Raw genomic sequence first — 21274 nt, 5'->3', positions numbered from 1 at the left:
GAAATACAGAAATTTAGAAGTGATGCTGAGATTTTTAACTTGACATAAAGACAATTAAAAAACGTGGCCTATTCAAATATCCAAAAAACACTTAATGTTTTGTGTTTATATGAAAAAAATATAACTTACGTTAATCTTCATTTATAAATTTTAGGTTTGAAATTTATAATCTTTTTGTTGGACAACTACAGAAATTTAAGAAATCTAAAAAATCTAAGAAATCTTAGGTTAACAATGCAGCAGATTTCTAAATTATTAAATTTTTTATAGCTCACATACAATTATAACTTATAATATGGAAAATTATGAAATTTTAAATATCATATATTTAACATTTTACTTCTATTTAAATACCCAATACTAGCGTGGATTGGAAATTAAACAAATTCTACACATTGGAAAAAAGTTTTCGCCATTATGCTGTATCGTCAAGTTAACGTCAATTTATTCAATTTACTGTGTAAAATGTTATGAATTCACACTTAATACTTTGGATTGTTATGTAAACCAGGGTTTCTGTACATAGAATAATCACACATTTGAGACTTTATTGAATATTTTTTAGAAAAGATCAGAGTTTGGAAAGCTTAAGAACTGATATAAGAAAATGCCATATCTAAAGTGAACACTTAAAGTAGTTATAAATCAAGTGTTTATAAAACCTAGTTCTGCATTGTCTATTTTATTACTATTGACGGTTTACAAGATCAAGCGATGCATTGTTAATTCTAAATAGATTAAAGCTCAAAAAACTGTTGAGGAATGGATCTACTGAGTTCACCCAATTATCAAGAATGTACATATTAAACCAACCAATTTATAATAAGCATTAAATATTTTAAACATTTTTATTCAAAATGCACAAACCTCGTTGGTCCCAAGCAACCTCATGTAAAAATGAGACAGAAAACCAGGAAAAGGGATGATGAAAGTTGGTTGACTTAATCACGCCAAAAATTTAACATACAATTCTGCTAAGATGGTTTAGAAAAGCTGACAACTGGAAATTGTTGACAAGCCTAAGCAGATGTGGTAACTTATTGTAATCTATGGGTAAATAATAAAAATACTATGGTAATATATGTAACTGGAAGACAACAAGAACAATAACTCAGGATTTGTTGAACATTTCGTCAAATCAAATATCACGTTTCGGCAAACCTATTACAAGTTTCAGAAAGATGTTTTAAATTAATTAAAGTTCTGCCCCATACTTGGTCTGGTACAGAATAAATATATAAGCATAAGTAGAGAACACTTATAGGGACCTTGATATTTCATAATAATTCATTTTTATAATTTAGGAACACAAATATATGCACTTGGTTGACTTTTAGTACTTAATCTAAAGCTCATTTGAAAAAATGACTTAATGAGCTCAAATACTGGCTACACTGTCCGATTTAAAACATTCCTTGAAAGAGGTTTCAGACGAAAAAATACCGTCTGAGGTTGAAAGAGCTCATATTGAAAAAAAAATCCGCCAGGAGGTCTGAAAACTATTCTACAAATGTTGAAAGTTAAATTTTGATTCCGGTTCTGGTTGAGATTGATAATAATATCGAGAGTAGGACAGAAGTAGTGTTTGGCAAGATGGAGTTGTTCTTGTCCACTCCAGTGATACTCCTGTAGGTACTCCTACTCCATGTTGTACTTGAGTACTACTCTAATGATGCTGATGAAGTACCCACCGCTACTGGAAAGTGTTTGATGTGAGTCTGCCAGTGTGAACTTAACTGGAAAAACTTGACTCCTGTCCAATCTTGTCCGTCGATATAAACCTAATCATAAACATCATTTGTAGTGTACATGACCGATTCACAACGGTACCCTTACAAGCTTTGTCTGATCAAAAGTTAATTAATTATCCGTTATTTTCCTTTAAAAAATTATTTCAATTATGGTAATTATCTGAAATAGTGATAAACGGATTAATTACAACAGAAACAATTAAGACTTGAGAATAAACCACTTTCCAAGCTAGAAATACGACGATAGCCCCACATTATTGATCATATAAAAGATAAGGGTACGTACCGTTGAGAATGGAGGGTCATTTGAAATTACAACTTTTGTCTCTTCAGGTATTTTCTTTTCACAGTTTACTCCCTCCCCCTTACAAACATAATTTTGTACACCACCACCTTTTCAAGTTTTCTTTTACCTTCAAAGGATGACTTGATTTTGCCATACAGATCAACCTACTGATTCCATCAATGGTGGTCGTCTTTGTATCCGAGTCGCCTTTCTCCTTCTTCTTTCCTATCTTGAGCACCGCCTTCGGTCTCTTCTCCTTAGTTGTGTATGTCATGTTGAAGTAATGGTAGTCGGAGGAATGTGCCAGCAGAGAAGAGGAGGACAGATGACTAATAAGAAGACCCCGGAAGTTGGTTCGAATAGAAGATTTTGGATCCTGTTTTTTCTTGTCAGATTCTGACTTACGATCACTGGTGTCGAGCTTTCCTTGGAACTTGTCATAGATCCAGTAGTCGAGCTGAAGCTCCATCAGGTCCTCGGACTTGGAAACTGAGTCGAAACTATACTTTGATATGTTGGGTGAGCTTGGGGGACTAGGACGGTCTGTCCTACTCCGGTCTAGGAAGGAGTTAGCTCCGTGTCCGAAGGACAAGGACAGAGGTTGGATGTCTTCTGTCTCCGGTTCTGTTCCTGTCCAGAGTCTCACGTCGGAGACAAACGGGACGAAAACTTGACAAGATTCCTCTTCCGAAGATTTATCTTTGTATGTTACCATTGCTTCAGCTATGGTTAGCTGAGTGGTGTAACCTAAACAAAGTGTGAATGTTAAAAAATAAGCTAGAGCTTGAACAAATTTATACAAGTCTCAAAGCATGATTCAAGCTAACTAAATTTTTGTTGTTTAGTTAGTTCATTACAGTATATGTATTAAACCCCAAAAATAATATTTCACCTGTCTTCAAATACTGCTCAACTCTTGATACCAGTTCAGCTACATCATGCTTACTTGGCTCAGCCTACAATCAATCAATCAATCAATTTAATCAATAAATTATCAATAAATCACAAATCAATTAACGAATCAATCAACCAATCAATTAACTAAATGATTGTTTAAACATCAAAGGATGAATAAGATGACTGAAGGAAAACATGTAGAGAAGAGAGAATAAATGGAAAGAGCTAAGTTTATACTGATTTTATTACTTCAGTCTCGGAAAGATAAAGGGAGGACTGAAAGGAAAGGGGGGAGGGGAAGGGATAGTGAAGAAAAAATGTAAATTTACAAGGAGAAGAAAGAAGTTTTAAGAAAATAATGTAAGAAAGTTGTATAAGGTCAAAAGATTGGGAAATGAGGAAGAAAAAGGAAGTGGTCTTGGGCTTACAAGGAATAGGTGGAAAATGAGTTAAAAGAAAGATAAATGGGAGGAGAATTATAGGGAGGGGAAGGGTGGGCGTGGAGATGTTGAGGAAGAAATTAAATATTAATTTACAAGAAGCGGGAAGAAGCTAAGGTAAGGAAGTAGTTCAAGGCCAAAAGGTTGGGAAAAGAAGTAGGAATAATGAAAAGATATTGAGACTTACATAACAAGGAGGGGGAAGGAAGTGGAGAAAAATGAGTTAACAGAATGATAGATGGAAGGGGAAAGTACGGCGCGTTACCTTATCAAGAAGATCTCTCCAAGATTCATCCTGGAACAGTTGACAGTAAACAGGACACCGAGCAGCTAAACTCTGAACATGAAACAGTATTTCAAAATTCAAAAATAGAAGTTACAAATATATTACATTTTTTTTATCAACATCTGAACTTCAAGACGGGTGTATATTTTTACCACCATTAGCTACCACCCCTAGGGGGAGGGAGGGGAAATGATCTTTAGATGAATTTAGGGGAAAATACGAAAAAATTGGATATCAAATGACAGCTTTTTTTTCATTATTTTGAATACTTTTTACCAAAAAAATTATCGATTTCCCCATAAACGTCATTGATTTTCCCCAATTCAATGCTCATAACTACGGGGAAAATAAATTTCAAAACGGGGTGGGGAAAGAAAAAAGATTTTTCGAGAAAATAAAATATACACCCCTGGTATTTAGAAGATAGAAGCAATAATAAATATTTTAATTCTAAATATTAATAATGATGTTCAGATTTACAGAATTTAATATATAAAATCAACAATTTTTAAAACTCAAGTCAACAAAATAAAACTAATGTATGATCTATTTTTCAAAATTTGTCGAGTAGATGTTGAATCTATTACATATACTGGAGTTTGAGAAAAACAAAACAAAATATATTCTAAATTATTTAGTGCTAACCTTAGCTACAGTGTTCACTCCCAGGGGTATAATGAAGAACCTGGAGATAATTATTCTTCAACAGGTTTATCAGGAACTAGCTTTGCCCCGGGTAAACATGTTTATTCCCACCGTTTCTCTTTATACACATTGTAAAACAAAAACAAAACAAAATTTCGCGGATTTTATAAAAAAAAATTTCGTGAATTCTCCAAATTTTCAAAAATCGAATTTTGTTAGAGGCAGATTTTTAAAAAATCGATCATCCATAAACCTTCCCTGGGGTCACGCGAGGTCCCACAAAAAATTAGGGCCAGATAGGTATATATACTTGGCTTACAGGGCCCCATCTTCTGTTTTCATTGTTTTCATTTTCTCTTTTTGTTCAGTGTAAAATTATAAAAAAATTCGCGGATTAAAAAAAAATTCGTGTATTTCAAAACAATTGTTAGAGGCACATTTTTAAAAATTCGATCATCCATAAACCTTCCCTGGGGTCATGTGATTCTCCACACAAAATTTGGTCCCGATCGGTTCAGCCGTTTTGAAGTTTATTGGATACGAACAAACAAACAGACAGACAGAAAAGCAAAGTATATATTTAATAAAAACAGGTATATTCATTTATTTATTTAAAGTTTAATTCCACACCCCTCAACCAGAGTGTTTCTTTATTTTACCAATAAAACAGTTTTAGGAAAAAGTATTTCTAGAAAAGAGATGAGGTGAGTTGAGGGGGATGGGGGGGTAGATGTTCTGAAAAGATTCATTGTTCAACATTAATATATTGTTCACCATAAATATAGCCGAAAAAAAATATCAAATTAATCGGATAATAAAGATTTCCAGAAAGATTACAATTTGATTTGGTTTGATCAATAACATAAACGATACATTGTAATCTATAATCAATATTCTTCGTTTATGTTTTCTAAGAAATACAATATATTATATTTAAAAAATGTTAAATATAGTGTTGAGCACACCATTAGGATGATATATATTTCATAAAAATAGATTATTTTCCTTCACGATGAAGACTTATGGGTGAATGATGATATTCATATATAATGTATACCTTATCGAGACTGTTAAAGTGGAACCAAGGATATGTATTTAAATATATATACTTTGCTTGTCTTGGTGTCTGTTTGTTTGTATCCAATAAATTTAAAAACGGCCGAACCGACTAGGCCCAGATTATGTGTGCGACCACATATGACCCCAGGTAAGATATATGGACCATCAAAAATAAAATTTTTTTTTTGAAAATGCGCAAATTCGAATAAAAACCCGACAAACTGCGAGAATGATCAAAGCAGCGGTTAAAAGCTTAAATTATTTACAGGAAAGGGGACGCAAAGCGCCGAAAAGCCAAGTTTTAATAACAGTACATAACGTTTAAAAGCTTAGAACACTACTTAATTAATATTAAGTAAATATTTGATTTTTATATTCTATATTTTACAAAAATTAGCGCACTAACCTTATTTATATTCAAGAGAAACATTATTTGATTAACGTTAAAAAAAAGTTTTTAACATCTTGGAAAAATTTAGTATTATATATTTGAACGCGAAAAATTAGTCTGGAGGTTTACTGGAGAATAATTCGACATAGGGTCGGAGCATAGAATTCAAGAAAGCATCTGAACCTAAACAAAACAATTTTATTGAAACGATTTCTACTCAGTTTTAAGTTTTCACTTTTAATAAACAATCAAATTCGAAATTTTTATTCATTTATCCCATGACTCTTTTTTTTCTCAAATTTTTTTTTCTTAAGAAGACTCCGCTTTCTATTTGGATATTTAACTTAAGCTTTCTTTGAGCTTTTTCCGTTTTCAGTTTTCACTTTTTACTTTTTAAATACATTTGACTTATGTGTTCTGCACATTTCGTTTCTATCACCTTTTTAAATTTTAACTTACTTTTTACATTTACATTACAATTGTAAGCTTCTTTTAAGTTCCCTTTTTCCAGTTTTCCATGAACTAAACTCCAAGTAAAACTATATAAACTAACCTATAAGTCCGACCCTGATGATATTTGGTGGGTTAATGTTTGTATTACAAAATTTCTGTATTCTTGTGACAAGACAGGTTAGAGTAGCCCGTACATCAGCAGGTCCAGCTGTACAAATCACCTGTACATAATATTTATATATAATAGGTCCAGCTGTACAGTGTCCAAATTTATTAAATTTAAGGCGCGTCTAAAATCCTCCAAAAACCGGATTCAATTGAGGGCCGTCTTAAATTTTGAAAAATTGAATACAAATTTAAGTGGAACCAAAAAATTTGACCGGCGGCTTAGATTTAAAGTGCGGCTCAAATTCTTTAAATTCGGCCTCAGATCACCTGTTTATAGCACATATATATTTCAGGTCCAGCTGTACAGATCACATATGCATAGTACATATATATATTTAAGGTCCAGCTGTACAGTTAACCTGTACATACTACATATAAATTTCAGGTCCAGCTGTACAGATCACCTGTACATAATATAATATATATTTATATATACCCCTGCAGTAAGATCATATAATATAATACATGTATATTTCAGGTCCAGCTGTAAGGATAACATATACATAAAATATTTATATTTCAAGCCCAGCTGTACAGATTATTTGTACATGATATTAATCTAAAATTATATAAAAATATATACATTTATATTCCAGGTCAAGCTTCTTTTACCTTTATTCCTTCTATACGTATAATACTTTTAAAACCTCAAGCTCCTTCTGTACATTTTCTCACTCCTGCACCTGTGCATGATTCCTTCTGTACCTTTAATCCTTTCCAACACCTTTAATCCCTCATGTATCTGTAATTCCTCATGTACCTTTAATCCCTCTTAACCCTTTAATACTTCAACAATTTTAATCAATCTAATACCCAACACCGTTAATCTATCTAACACTGTTAATCCTTCTATCAGCTTTAATCAATCCTACAACTTTAATCCATCCAAAAATTTAACTCCTTTAACTTAAATCCCTTCTGTACTTTTACTTTTAATCATCCTGTACCTTTAATCCTGTTTCAGCAAGTTTAGAGACTAGATGAGAGGCCTGTGGGTCTCCAGTATTGGCAAGAATAATCTAGAAAAATGTAAATTAAAATAGTGAAAAATTATGAATTTAAAAAATAAAAGCATTCATGCTTTATTACTGGGTATTGCTTATGTGATCTTGTTTTTAAACAACCATCAGAATGTCGATTGACTGATAGATAGATTGAATGATTGATTGATTATACCTGTTCAGGAAGAACGTCATCAGCTGGCAAAGTTTTACTTAATTGTTCCAAGAGAACTTTACGCGGAGAAGAGTCTGTTCCAGTGAAACTGCCGGAGTTTAACCTCTCAATCTTATCCTGTACACATGAGTCTTTTATTTATATTTAGATAGATAGATAGATACATTTTATTATGATTCCAGATCGTGAACATTTCTTTTTAATAACTGATTTTTTCAACAAAGAATTTTTAAACTACTTTTCTTCCTTTTTTCGCTTTTTTAATGATGAATTAAAGAAATTTTTTAATCATCTCTATTTTTTCATCAGTTTAGATTTAGGAGGAAAAAAGAGTTTTTTGTTACAGTTTTGGTTTGAATTTTGCCCCTTGGATGCGGATATAAATATTTATATTTAAAAATATTATTAAGTGCAGAGGACACACGAACGGGGACCCACTAATGAGGACGCAAAAAAAATATGACTTTATGCACAAGAGATTTTTCCATGTCAGGTCAACCCCTGACAATTACATTAGAACGCTTGTAAAAATCTATCTATGTGCACATTTATTTCCCAAACTCTCATAAATTCTGTGCTTCGAGTGATAATCATAAAAATTTTAATGAATTGTAGAATCTTAAAATCAATATATAAATGCGAGCTGACATTTCAGAAACCTCATTTTAAAGAAAATTCCTACGCAGTTAAAATATTTTAGATATATTTTGTAAATGACCTGTTTAAAACATGAAATCAAATTCCGTGACGATGTCCTATTTTCTCAGTTAAATNCCTCCCTCTACATCCAGTTATTCAATCTTTTAATCCTTATGTTGCTTAGAATATTTTAAAGAAAGAAAACCTCGGAGAAAGATCAAAATTAACGTTTTTACCAAAACATATTACAAAAGGAATGTCGAATTTATGTTTTTGTTTCCAGCTGAGTTTGCCATAGTTTGTTAGTTTATTTATGTTTGTGTTTGTAAAAGGGTAAAAGTTGTGAAAACAACTTCCGGGCAAAATAAAGTAACCTACTCATCAATGAGCAAGTTAAAAACGACGAATTAACCCCCACCAACACCGTTAATGAAGAGCTTTTGGTAGTTATTTTTTTTACTAAGACTAAGAAAAGTGAAAATGGCTTTATAATGCAAGCCATATTTAAAAAAATCAGTTTCAGTTTCTCTACCAAAAATCGCTTATTGCTCAACATTCAATTTTATGAAAAATGTTTGTTTTTAAAGTTAGCAGACCCTTGATTTCCATCCGTCGGTCAGCACAACATGTAAAATATTAAGATAAGAGTCTACTCGTCAAATTGATAATATATTGATACGCTTAATATTTGTCCTTGAAACTACGCACTCAGTATAGATTAGGTTTAAACTAACTTATGCGTACAGGGGGCTTTTTTGCAAGCCACGGCAGTAAATTAAGTTTTTAATTGATAACAAAAGCAATCAAAATCATACAAAAGATCTAAATCAAACAGAGGGTTATCAACAACAAATTTAAATCTATGGACTTAGACTTTTAAAGTTTCAATACTATGATCAGCCCTCTTTTACACTCGTCCCAATTTTAAGAAATTCTGTAAGTTGCGGAAAATAAAAGATTCTTTAGTTTTTGAAAGAAGCTATCACAATTATTTCACCTGTTTCATTTATAAAGATATATATATATATCCTTACACCGAAATAAAAAGTTCACCTTGTGACCGGGAAGAGTAGAATGCTTTGGTTGCTTCAATGAAAACAATTTACTTCGTCGATCCAACCGATCAAACCGGTTCTCCGTCTAAACAAACAATCGTCAAACATCAACAATATACTTGTACATTGGTTGTTACAGTAAACATCAAAACGGCTGAACCAACCAGGCCCAAACTTTACTTCATTCCAGAAAAGGTTTATGGCAGTCGGTTGCAACAAAATATCTTTAATATATTTTTCTAATATTTAGAAAATCCACCAATACATACGGAATAATTCGCGAAATCTGACGTATATATTGCTTTAAAATGTATAGGAAAAAATCTGCAGTAAAATATTATTGCCACAAAGAGGGGCGCCCTGGAAGCGTAGTAACGTGTATTATTTAAGTACAACCTACGTCATGGGGCTGAAAAATAAATAAATTTAAGAGATTTCAGATAAAACTCAATTTTAAATGGTATTGATAAAAGTAAAGTTGGAGAATTATCTAAAATTATGTCGGCAGTCCCTTTAAAAAGATCAGACGTCAAAAGAAAAAGGTATAAATATTTACGCCAACTATTCCCTACTCATTGGATTTCCCTTGCATCAATGTTTTAAACTTTTTTAAAGGTTTTATAAACAAATCAAGAATCTGTTCACAATTAAGGTACAAGGGGGGGGGGGGCGAGATAGAAAACTTTAAACAAAATTATAAAATGTATAAGTAGAAAATAAGATTTGAAAATCATCAAAAAGGCTATTTAACAATTATTTAACAAAAAAATGCACCTCATATACATCCCCCCCCCTCCCCAAATCTTATATTAACTTTATGTCTGTCTACAAATTGGGAGCTAAGGAAAAGTTGTATATATATATTTTTTTATTGCCCCCTAATTCCTAATAAATATATTCCCCCCTGTGGACTAGATGAGCTTGTGAATAAATAATTTCCGTGTTTTTAAACTCATTTAATGTTCATTAACATGTATTCAGAGCTTTAAGTGCGTCGATAAACATTCAAAACATTCTAATACACTCCTGGAAATTAATACGTGCCGTGAAAAGAGAAATCATTAAAAAAAATTTGAATGGAAAACTTTTCCATTCCTCCAAAGAACTGAATATTTTACTTTTTATGTTCACAAAGTACCAACCAATTAACTGCTAAACAGAAAGAGAAAATCATGCGACACAGCAACGACTTTGTGACATCGTAGCTCCTTTAGTTTTGATTTTAAGCATAAGTATGAAAAAAGCAAACCTATCCGGTTATATATTAGAATATCAAAATATTTTCATTTTAGAGAAAAGCTAGTTTTGTAGTCGATCCTAGAAATAACTTTCAATTCCCAATAGCTCTACAAGAAGAGGAGGATTGAAAACATATGAAAGTTCAATTTACTTTAGTTTAAAGGGAGTGACCGGCTATGTAAGGTAGTTAAACTGAGCACGCAGTGTTGTGCAAAACTTCTTTCGGATTCATTTGAGACATATTAAACTTTTTAAAGATCTGTAAATCCTGAGTTTGAGCGCAAATTCTACGTTTAAAACTCCTACTTTGGGGGTGGATACGTTTTCAGAATTAGTTTTTTTTAATTATTAAATAACGACAACGAAAAATAAAGTAAAAATTATACAGTACTCTAATTGGATGGATAGGAACATATTTCTCAAAAGAAATTTGTCAATAAATCAATGCTAAAATCGATTATTTCGGTTTAATTATTATATTGAATTTCTAATTTTCTTTTAATTTATTCGCAGATTTCTTCAAATTCTTCAAATGTCGTCTTTTCAATAATAATTCTAGAAAATGTGCGAAAATCTTTGTGAATAATAAGAAACCAGAATAATGAGATAACAGTAACTAATAATTGAACAAGATTACTTATTTTCGATGATAAGATTAATTTTTATTTTCTCAACATGTTCCTATACATGACGTCTGTAGTTTATTGTAGAACTTTTTTACATTCTATGTCGTTGTTATTTAATGATTTAAAAAAAAACTAATTCTGAAAACGTATCCCCCCCCAAATTAGGCGTTTTGAACGTCGAATTTGCGCTTAAACTCAGGATTTACAGATCTTTAAAAAGTTTAATATGTCTGAAATGAATCCGAAAGAAGTTTTCCAAAACTCTGTATACTCAGTTCAACTACCTTACATAGCCGGTCACTCCCTTTAACGTGAAGTACCAAGTACTGTTATAAATAGAACAAGATAAGTCTAATCAAGGTTTAAAAAAAGGAAGATAGTAAAAACTTTGGGCCTCCGGAGAAAAAATTTAATAAGAAGTAACCGGCAAAATCTAGTCACGAGTTGGATTGTAGAATAGAAAATCAGGATTTTAAGGGTCAAACCAGTGCGGTCAAGAAAGGTTTGACACAGTGCGGTCAACTCAAGTAAAAAAAATCCGGTCAAATAGGTCAAACTACATAAAATCGGGTCAAACCTGGTTTGCCCAAATCAGTAAGAGCAGGTCAAACCAGTCTGGTCAAATCAAGTCAAACAAGGTCGTACCAATTCATACCATCTGGTAAAGCCAGATCAAACAAGAGAGCTGGGGAAAAAGGGCAAATCAGTGATATCAATCAAATGAAACCAGAAAAGTAAAACAGCTCTAATTCTACTCTTTTTTAAAGGGCAGACAATTCGACACGTTGTGCCTGTGCATTTTGATTCATCCTCAAACTGTGGCCATCTTGAATCATAAAAAAATAAGAAAAATGTTTTACCTTAATTTTTTCGTCTCCTGACTGTGGTGGAGAGGATGGGAACCCCTGTGTATCTGAGTGTTCAGGATCTGTTACAGTTTCACCCTGGGAATCAGATACTCCTCCTCCCTTACTAGAGTCATCAGACAGATGGTCAGAACCAAAATCAGGCTGAACAAATAAACAGATAAATAAATAGATAAAAAGGTCAAAAAGATAATAAGATAAATAAAAAAATGACAGATAAATAGATTCTAAAAGATATATATATACAGAAATAAATAAATTGGCTTATAGAAAGATAGATGGAAATATATAGATAAATACACAGATAAATATAAAATAGACAAAAATATTATGATTTATATGTATAGAAAAGGCAGACAGATAGATAGAAATATTATTAGATTTATATTACTAGGCTTTTAGGGCGCTTCGCGCCATCTTCTATTTCAACTTTTAAGTGTGGTTTTATCTGTGAGCATCTTCTCTTTGTACAGTATATAAAAAAAAAAGTTTGCGGATTTCATAATACTTTTTTTCGCGCATTTTCAAAAAAATAAATAAAATCTATTAATAAAAATGTTAACATTTTGATTATTCATAAACCTTACGTGAGGGCCCACACAAAATTTGGGTTCGATCGGTTCTGCCGTTTTGACGTTTATTAGATACAAACAAACAGACAGACAGACAAGCTAAATTTATATATAGATTAAATTGTTAAAATATAATCATTTTTGTTTAACATAACATGTTTTAACTTAAAAGGAGCTAATAAGAAACATTGTGTACATATAAATTATATATATTCTGATTAATTGCAATATGGATAAAATATAGATAATTAGCTAGATAAATACAGACGGTAACGATCCGTACTTTGTTGGTAATAAAAGCCCAAATTAAGCAATAATTAAACAAGTAGCGTGTATTTTCAGTTCACAAATTTTTAAAATCCAATTTACTTGACGATTTTTGAGAGAGTAACAAATCGTTAGACATCTACATAACTTAAAGCAATACTTAAAAAATTAAAGAAAAAGGGATGAGAATATAATGGAAATTTCGAGCATATATTCTTAGTGTTTTTTTAACAGCAGAAAATATACATAATTGTAATAACAAATATTGGTCCTGGTATAACCTCGAACATGATATAGTTTTAAACTGATTAGGGGGGAAATGAAACATTATCTGTGTGTAGTGGGTATATTGTAACCTAGGAGTATTTATTATACAGGGTTAGCCACAGAGAAAGAGAATACAAAATCTTTACATATGACAATCTTCATGTAAGATTCGGTCTTCTGCCTTCAATATACCCTTTTATTAGTTTTTAATTGTCTTTTCTAAAGTATCATTCGTTGTGGTTAACTCTGAACCTAATTAATATTTAGGTTTCAAGTAGATTTCACAATATACTTTTAAAATAATTTCCTAAATAGGTAGTGCATTTATATACTCCCAGGATAATACTCAAAGTTCCTGAGCAGTGTGCAAATATAAAACCACAGGGTGGTATAGAGGAACCACAAATGACCAAAATTTAATAAATTGAAAAGGTCGCTGAACTACCTACGTTTATAATTTGAATCACTTTTTTCTAAATTGTGGTTTCTCTACAAACGTGAATTGCGCATTTATATGGTTAACATACGGGAATTATCAGAATCCAACACTTCATTGATCAGTTTAAGGTTTAAATGATACCGTTGTGAATCGGCATTGCCATCTTGGCTTGGAGGGTCACTTAAAATTACGATTACAGTCCCTTTAAATTAATATTTGTACCTCCTCTATGGTTGTCTGTGTTTTAATAATAAACAACATAGAGATAGTTTCACTCGACACAAAAACTAACTTAATTCAATACACTTCAGAACCTTAATTCTATTTTACTTCTTTTCCCACTCTTTTTCATTAGATCCTTCATAAAAACTTTTTTTCTTCAGAAAGAGACAGTAGACCAATTTCAAGTATGTAACAATTAAGAAGATACAGTCGTTCCTCTATTCCCGCAATTTCCTTCGCAAAAAATCAGAACATTTTTTTAAAAGAAACCAAAATTTTCATTAATCCATTTCCAGATGAAAATCTAATAATATCTCATTTAGTCTCGAGTTAAAGGTTACCGTTGTGATTAAGACATGCCAGTCTAAAATGGAGTGTCACTTAAATAAGAGGGGAAGGATGAATCTAACAAAAAAACGTATTTTACCTTTTCAAGGATTGAGTTCTTAGGTTTAACTGTTGTTGGGTGATCTAATGCTTCTCTTATCAAAGATCGGGATGAAGAGAAGAAAGGTCTAAAAGTAGAATTAATTTTTAATTTAGGAAGATGATGGTTTTTTATCACCATTATATTGAGTGAATGTCTGATTTTTTTTTCACTGTATTTTCTTTCCCTGTCACGGTCGGTATAAAAATCTTTGTCTTTAATTTTTCAGATCCCGCTCCGTCTATGTCTCTTTTCCAGTCCAACGCTCTGAACCTTTTTCATTTCATTTTTTTGTCTTAATTCCTATAATTTCTCTTTCCCTGTTTCTGTTTATTTTCGTGTCTGTTTTTTTGCTACTAGTCTCTATCCCTGACCCTGTCCCTAATCCTGCCTCTGTACTCTTTCTAACCTGAGAGAAGGTTTCGGAGTAGATCCTACAGAGATAGTATCAACGTCAGGTCCTGAGTCTGACAAGTCCTCCAGCTCGTTTATTAAATCCTCAATCTCCTCGGGATCAACATCACCAACCTTTTCAACAGTTTTATTTCTAATTCTGGGAAAAAATATTTACTAAAAAATCTTCAATGGATACCATTATCTTTCATTTTGCAGAGAAATTCTGGGGGAAATTATTGCTAAAAATCTTTAATGGATATCAAAATCTTTTAAACTCTGGGGGAAATTATTTACTAAAAAATCTTAAATTATCTTTCTAATTGTGGGGGAAATTATTTGCTTAAAAAAAACTTTGATGGATATCATTATCATTAATGCTAAAAGTCAAGGGCAATCTAAATAAAATTTAAATCTTTTTAGATTCGACTATTTCTTTAAAAGTAATTTTATATGAAAAAGTCATTTGTATACCGGGAAAGACAGGCTTTAGATAAAACCTGGAACTGATTTATTGAAACCAAAACATACCATTTTCATAGCTTCTGTGTCCAGTAAAGATATATATAGAATATAGATACTAAAAAGTTTTCAGAGTTATGAAAAATCTACAAGTAGTGAGAACACGAGGAACATTAACAGAGGCGTACACANTTTAAAAATTAAATTAGACAATTTTTTAAAAATTAACCTGCGCCCTCTGCTCTCCTGACAAATTATTAGATTTGAGTCCTTTTAGCTGTTCAGGTTCATTTACTTTAAACCTAGAAAAGAGGAATAATAAATGAAAATTATCAATTTGAAATATTAAAAATACTTTGTAAAAACATTTATGGATTTTTATCCCTTTAATTACAAAAGTTAAGCATTTTCCTAGAAATTCTCACGTTTCATGATAATATTAAATTATAATGAATTTAGGATCATTTCATTTAAATGTAAATTTTGTGACGTCATATCTATTTCTCTCTTTCCCCCTCTCTCTAATGTTGCTTTTTCATCAAACTATCACCCTTTTTACTCCCCCCCTGTCTATGTTGTTTCTGTTGTTACTCTAACCCCCTTATTGTTATTTGTTAACAGGAAATAAATGAACAAAATTTTCTACGTAGAATTGAACCAAAAGAAACTTAATCCAGAAATAGAGAAACATCTTTTTAGTTTTCAATATAACACCAAAATTGTTTATCAAAAGTTTAATTTAATTGTAAACGAAACCTTTAACTCTTCATATAATGCAATCATAAAGAAAATAAATGAAAAAAAAATAATGGAAAGAAAAACTATTTTCATGAAGTTTACCTTCGAAGAAGAGCTACAAATCGCTGGCGCATATTCCTTTGACGAGCCGCAGCGTTAGTTAACCCTATAACACAAACAATATAGTAATATAAGTTAAAAAAATTTGCACTAATAAATATGTTATAAATGATTGTAACTTCTTCAATCAATAGTAAGAGTGGAACTATGTATTTAAAAAAAATCTAAATAAAAAAGTATTACCACCAGCGAAGAAATTACACCATTCAAGGTACAAATTACAGGAGTATTTTTATCTTTTTATGAGATACTAGCTAAAGTGCCCGGCTTTATCTAAGGAAAATATATATCCCTGTCAAGTTAATGGTCAGAGCTCAAGATATTAAACATTTAATGGGTTATTAACAGAAATGTAAACGAATGCATTTAAGAAGTTAAATATCTTAAACAACATTTTGAGTTTACAAGGTAATGAAATCCCTCTTAAAACAAATTGAATTACGTGTCTAGAATCTCACTGTAACGAATTGATTAGGTAGAATTCGGAGTAAAATTGGGACATTTTCTCGGAAGGAAAGACTCGAGATTCCATTGAGTCACAATCTTGAAATAACAAGAGAATATTAGGAAGGTGTGTGGAGTACGGAGGTGCNCGTGGGGTGTGCAAATTATTTAAATTATTAATTTTCAATGTTGCAATGTGTATAAGCAAATATAATATCAAAATTCAAACAAAAAGGTTTGTCACTTCCAAGTTCTCTCTTATCAAACATATTAAATTCTAGCTGAAGTTTGCCCGGCGTTGCCCGCAGGATTCTTTTCTTTCTCAAAATTTCTAATTTTCAAGAAAAAATTGATATTTTTAGCTTATGTCAACCCCTTGAAATTTCAGCAAATTTGGTCTAACTGTTCGGCCAGCTATAGCTAACATACATATAAATATATGTATATGAGTGAATAGATATATTATCAGGATTATCAGAAAATAGATCTGAAAGCCTCCTTAGTTGGAGAACCCGGACAGCCATATAATATATTTTAACATCAATAATTCTTAACTCCCTGAAAAGACGTTTTTAATATTTATCACACTGACTTCACATTGCTAAGTTCCAATCTTATAAACGTAATTATTTTACATCAATAATTCTTAAATTCCTTGTTAGACATATTTAATATTATAATGTTTTTAAGGTTCTGGTGGGTAATAAATTAATTCAACAAAATAAAATATTTTTTAAAATTAATGTTTACTAAGTAAATTGTTTCAACAATCTCATTCCACTAAAAATTTTTAATGATTACTTCTTAAAAGCTTATCACTAGTTTCACCTTTATTTGATTTCCTTCTAACTGAAGTTCCTCTCTGATCATCATCAAGCATAGGTTCAGAATCTGATCCTTCCTCAGGAGACGAGAACTCATCCTCATCTTCAGAATACATCAGTTCTCCTCTCTCCTGGATACATAGTTCAAGTGACATCGGATACAGGAAACAAGATACAAGATTCATGATACAGACTACAGAGTACGAGATACAGGATTCAAAATAAAACTTCGGTTATAAGATACATATGAAGGATACAAACCTAATGACACAGGGTACAGGACACATGATACAGGATTATAGGATACAGGGTAACTGATACGAAAGGCAGGAAACAGAAAACATGATACAGGATAAATTATAAAGTACGCAGGATACATAAAACATGATACAGGATAAATGATAAGTGCTGCAGGATACAGAAAACATGATACAGGATAAATGATACGTGATGCAGGATACAGAAAACATGATACAGGATAAATTATACCGTGATGCAGGATACAGAAAACATGATACATGATAAATTATAAAGTACGCAGGATACAGAAAACATGATACAGGATAAATGATACGTGATGCAGGATATAGAAAACATGATACAGGATAAATTATACGTGATGCAGGATACAGAAAACATGATACAAGATAAATTAAAAAGTACGCAAGATACAGAAAACATAATACAGTATAAATGATACGTGATGCAGGATACAGAAAACATGATACAGGATAAATTATAAAGTACGCAGGATACAGAAAACATGATACAGTATAAATGATGCGGGATGCAGGATACAGAGAACATGATACAGGATAAATGATATGGGATGCAAGATACAGAAAAAAAACATGTTACAGTATAAATGATACGGGATGCGGGACGCCTGGTTACAGGATATAGAATAACACAGAAAATATGGTATACAGGATATTATATAAAAATACAGAACACTTAACATTAATACAATTTACATGAACCATAAAGCAATAATAAACCTAGGAAAAAGAAGTTAGGTGTTTACTTTCAGTATTGACTACTGATAGGTAGGTATCGGATACGGATAGAGGGAAAAGTATATAATTATAGGGGAAATAAAACATAAAGAATTCCCCTTACCTGGTCCCCCAACACCATCTGTTTCCCCGGTTCCTCATGGTCTACTGGCTGGGAGGACAGGGACTGCATGTAAACCTACAACAACAAATATCTAAGTTATTTATTTTTCTCATTTTTATTTTGAATTTGCTAATTTTTTTTATGTGGGATTGATGGGACTTTAATATCATTATTTTATTAAACTTCATTGATATAAAGAACTGTATTATTATACAGGGTAAAATTACTTTAAAATATATATATATATATACAAGAACTGTATTTTTGTACGGACTACTGTTGTTTTTAGATATGTCAGCATACGAACTGTATTATTGTAAAGCATACATTTGTTTTTGGAAAGATCTGTACAAGAACTGCATTATTATACAGAGTACATGTAAAGTTGATTTTAGTAATATCTGTATTTGAACAGAGTACAGTTGTTTTTAGATATTTATGTATACAAGAACTGTACAGCGTACAGTCGTTTATATGTAAATAAATATATATGAACAAGAACTGTATTATTATACAGAGTATAATTGTTTTTTTTTTGGAATTTATGTTCAAGAACTATATTAATTTTAGGAGTACACACTACAGTTGGTTTTAGATATATCTGTTATATGAACTGTATTTTTGTTATGAGTACAATTGTGTTTATATATCTGAACATGCATTACAAATTTACATAAAGTGTACAGTTTACGTACACTGTACAAGTACATTACAATTACATTTAAAAAGTCCATTACTTTGCATTGTATCTTGTACACCTGTCTTTAGATGTTAAACTTTGTTTACATTCATTGGAATGAAAAGTTACATACTTGAAGTTAAATTTCTGAATTTTATGTTCTCTTTTCCTGTTGTTATACACTAAACTAACTAGCAGCATTCTTGATTTTTTTTAAATACTGCTATTTAAATTTTACTTTAAATATGATAATTCAAATTTTCCTGAATAAACTAGCACTTACTTTTTTACATTTATGATTTATTTAAAGGGAGTGTTCGCGAAAAATGAAAGGGGGTATGGCTTACGTCAAAAATATTCGATTGTGATCGCTTCTAACCTTAATTCTATCTGTTGCGTCTATGAGGAGAAAATTTTTAAAAACGACGCTTACCAAAAGAAGCGTCCATACTCCATACTAATTCAGAAAGTTGCAATATTCGACTCGGATCGTAAAACAATCAATTTAATTCCAAACACATGAATCAGATATTACAATCTATAAGCATCGGTATTTTTTCGACGCATTGGTATATAGTTGATATTTCCTAATATATTTTATTTGTTTTATGTGATGCAATTTAACCGACGATTAGTTGATCGCCAAGTGTCTCTCTACTCTCGATGTTTCTGCATGGTTCTGCGTGGGAGAGACACCTACCGGGAAAAAAATCGTCGTGTGTTGTAAATAAACCAATTAAAATATATTATGAAATTTAAACTATTTACTAATGCGTCGAAAAAATATTATAGGTTGATTTGTTTGGAATTATATAAAAATATTTGTGCAGAAAATCCTAATTTTGCACAAACAAAAATACCATCCGAGATCACCCCCCTCCCCCTCAACTTAAGGGACATATCCCGTGCTAGGCAAGATCAATGGCGGCCATAAGGGGGGTTATTGGGGTTATTTACCCCCCCTAGAATCCTGGGGGTAAATACCCCCCCCTAGAATCCTGGGGGTAAATACCCCCCCTTATCAAGCATTAATCTCCATCAGATTAATTTAATTACTCTCCGATATCCCGTGGTGGTCTTACCCTGCAGGACTACTAATCCAGTCAAAGCTGAGTACCCACATGAAAAACAATTATTGAATAAAATGTATTCACCTTTCCTAGAACTACTCCCCCTGCCTTGCTGTCCACCAACTCCAGCTCCTGTTCCATCTGCCTCTGGAGCACCTGGCTCATGTTGATCACACCTAAACACGCACATTCAACATATTATCAAGATTATTACCCTTATATAGTGATTGTCAGATTCACAACGGTCACCTCTTAATGGCTTTGTATTTTAAATTGTAGTTTTATGCAAGAAATCGTAGTGAAAGGGTCAAGTTTCTCTTTAAATAGATAAATACTTGAAGTTACGATAATTCCTATAAAGAGTTCATTATAAAGTTTCTATTTCCTTAGGAACAAAGTATCATTAATCATTTTTTTGCAATTGATAAATTGAATTTTCATCCAGCCCTATCCAAGCTTCAGTCATGTTGCAGTAAACTTGGTTATTTATTATCCTTGCAATTTTCACAGTTTTCAGAATATGCTGGAAATCCCCCATTATTTTACATCAATAATTCTTAAATTCCTTGTTAGACATATTTAATATTATAATGTTTTTAAGGTTCTGGTGGGTAATAAATTAATTCAACAAAATAAAATATTTTTTAAAATTAATGTTTACTAAGTAAATTGTTTCAACAATCTCATTCCACTAAAAATTTTTAATGATTACTTCTTAAAAGCTTATCACTAGTTTCACCTTTATTTGATTTCCTTCTAACTGAAGTTCCTCTCTGATCATCATCAAGCATAGGTTCAGAATCTGATCCTTCCTCAGGAGACGAGAACTCATCCTCATCTTCAGAATACATCAGTTCTCCTCTCTCCTGGATACATAGTTCAAGTGACATCGGATACAGGAAACAAGATACAAGATTCATGATACAGACTACAGAGTACGAGATACAGGATTCAAAATAAAACTTCGGTTATAAGATACATATGAAGGATACAAACCTAATGACACAGGGTACAGGACACATGATACAGGATTATAGGATACAGGGTAACTGATACGAAAGGCAGGAAACAGAAAACATGATACAGGATAAATTATAAAGTACGCAGGATACATAAAACATGATACAGGATAAATGATAAGTGCTGCAGGATACAGAAAACATGATACAGGATAAATGATACGTGATGCAGGATACAGAAAACATGATACAGGATAAATTATAAAGTACGCAGGATACAGAAAACATGATACAG

At 31.7% G+C, this 21274-nt stretch overlaps 1 protein-coding gene across 1 annotated transcript in view; it reads right to left on the bottom strand.

The window, feature by feature from the left end:
- Positions 1-148: 148 nt before the first annotated feature.
- LOC111706508 (phosphofurin acidic cluster sorting protein 2) overlaps positions 149-21274 on the bottom strand; it is a 27993-nt gene continuing 6867 nt past the window's right edge. The window contains exons 7-25 of the mRNA XM_023479399.1: positions 20105-20196; positions 18272-18346; positions 17157-17283; positions 15867-15930; positions 15256-15328; positions 14581-14699; positions 14172-14259; positions 11972-12121; positions 9245-9331; positions 7553-7669; positions 7324-7395; positions 6309-6429; positions 5871-5938; positions 5179-5186; positions 4306-4345; positions 3640-3711; positions 2930-2993; positions 2165-2784; positions 149-1781 (exon numbers count right to left, since the gene is read on the bottom strand). Coding sequence (XP_023335167.1) covers positions 1662-1781; positions 2165-2784; positions 2930-2993; positions 3640-3711; positions 4306-4345; positions 5179-5186; positions 5871-5938; positions 6309-6429; positions 7324-7395; positions 7553-7669; positions 9245-9331; positions 11972-12121; positions 14172-14259; positions 14581-14699; positions 15256-15328; positions 15867-15930; positions 17157-17283; positions 18272-18346; positions 20105-20196 — 2177 coding nt within the window. The 3' untranslated portion in view covers positions 149-1661. The remainder of the gene's footprint in view (positions 1782-2164; positions 2785-2929; positions 2994-3639; positions 3712-4305; positions 4346-5178; positions 5187-5870; positions 5939-6308; positions 6430-7323; positions 7396-7552; positions 7670-9244; positions 9332-11971; positions 12122-14171; positions 14260-14580; positions 14700-15255; positions 15329-15866; positions 15931-17156; positions 17284-18271; positions 18347-20104; positions 20197-21274) is intronic.

This window comes from Eurytemora carolleeae, unplaced genomic scaffold (assembly GCF_000591075.1).
Source record: "Eurytemora carolleeae unplaced genomic scaffold, Eaff_2.0 scaffold609, whole genome shotgun sequence".
Classification (NCBI taxonomy): Eukaryota; Metazoa; Arthropoda; class Copepoda; order Calanoida; family Temoridae; genus Eurytemora; species Eurytemora carolleeae.
Note: the sequence above shows the minus strand (reverse complement) of the source record. Positions and strands in the feature narration are given on the sequence as shown.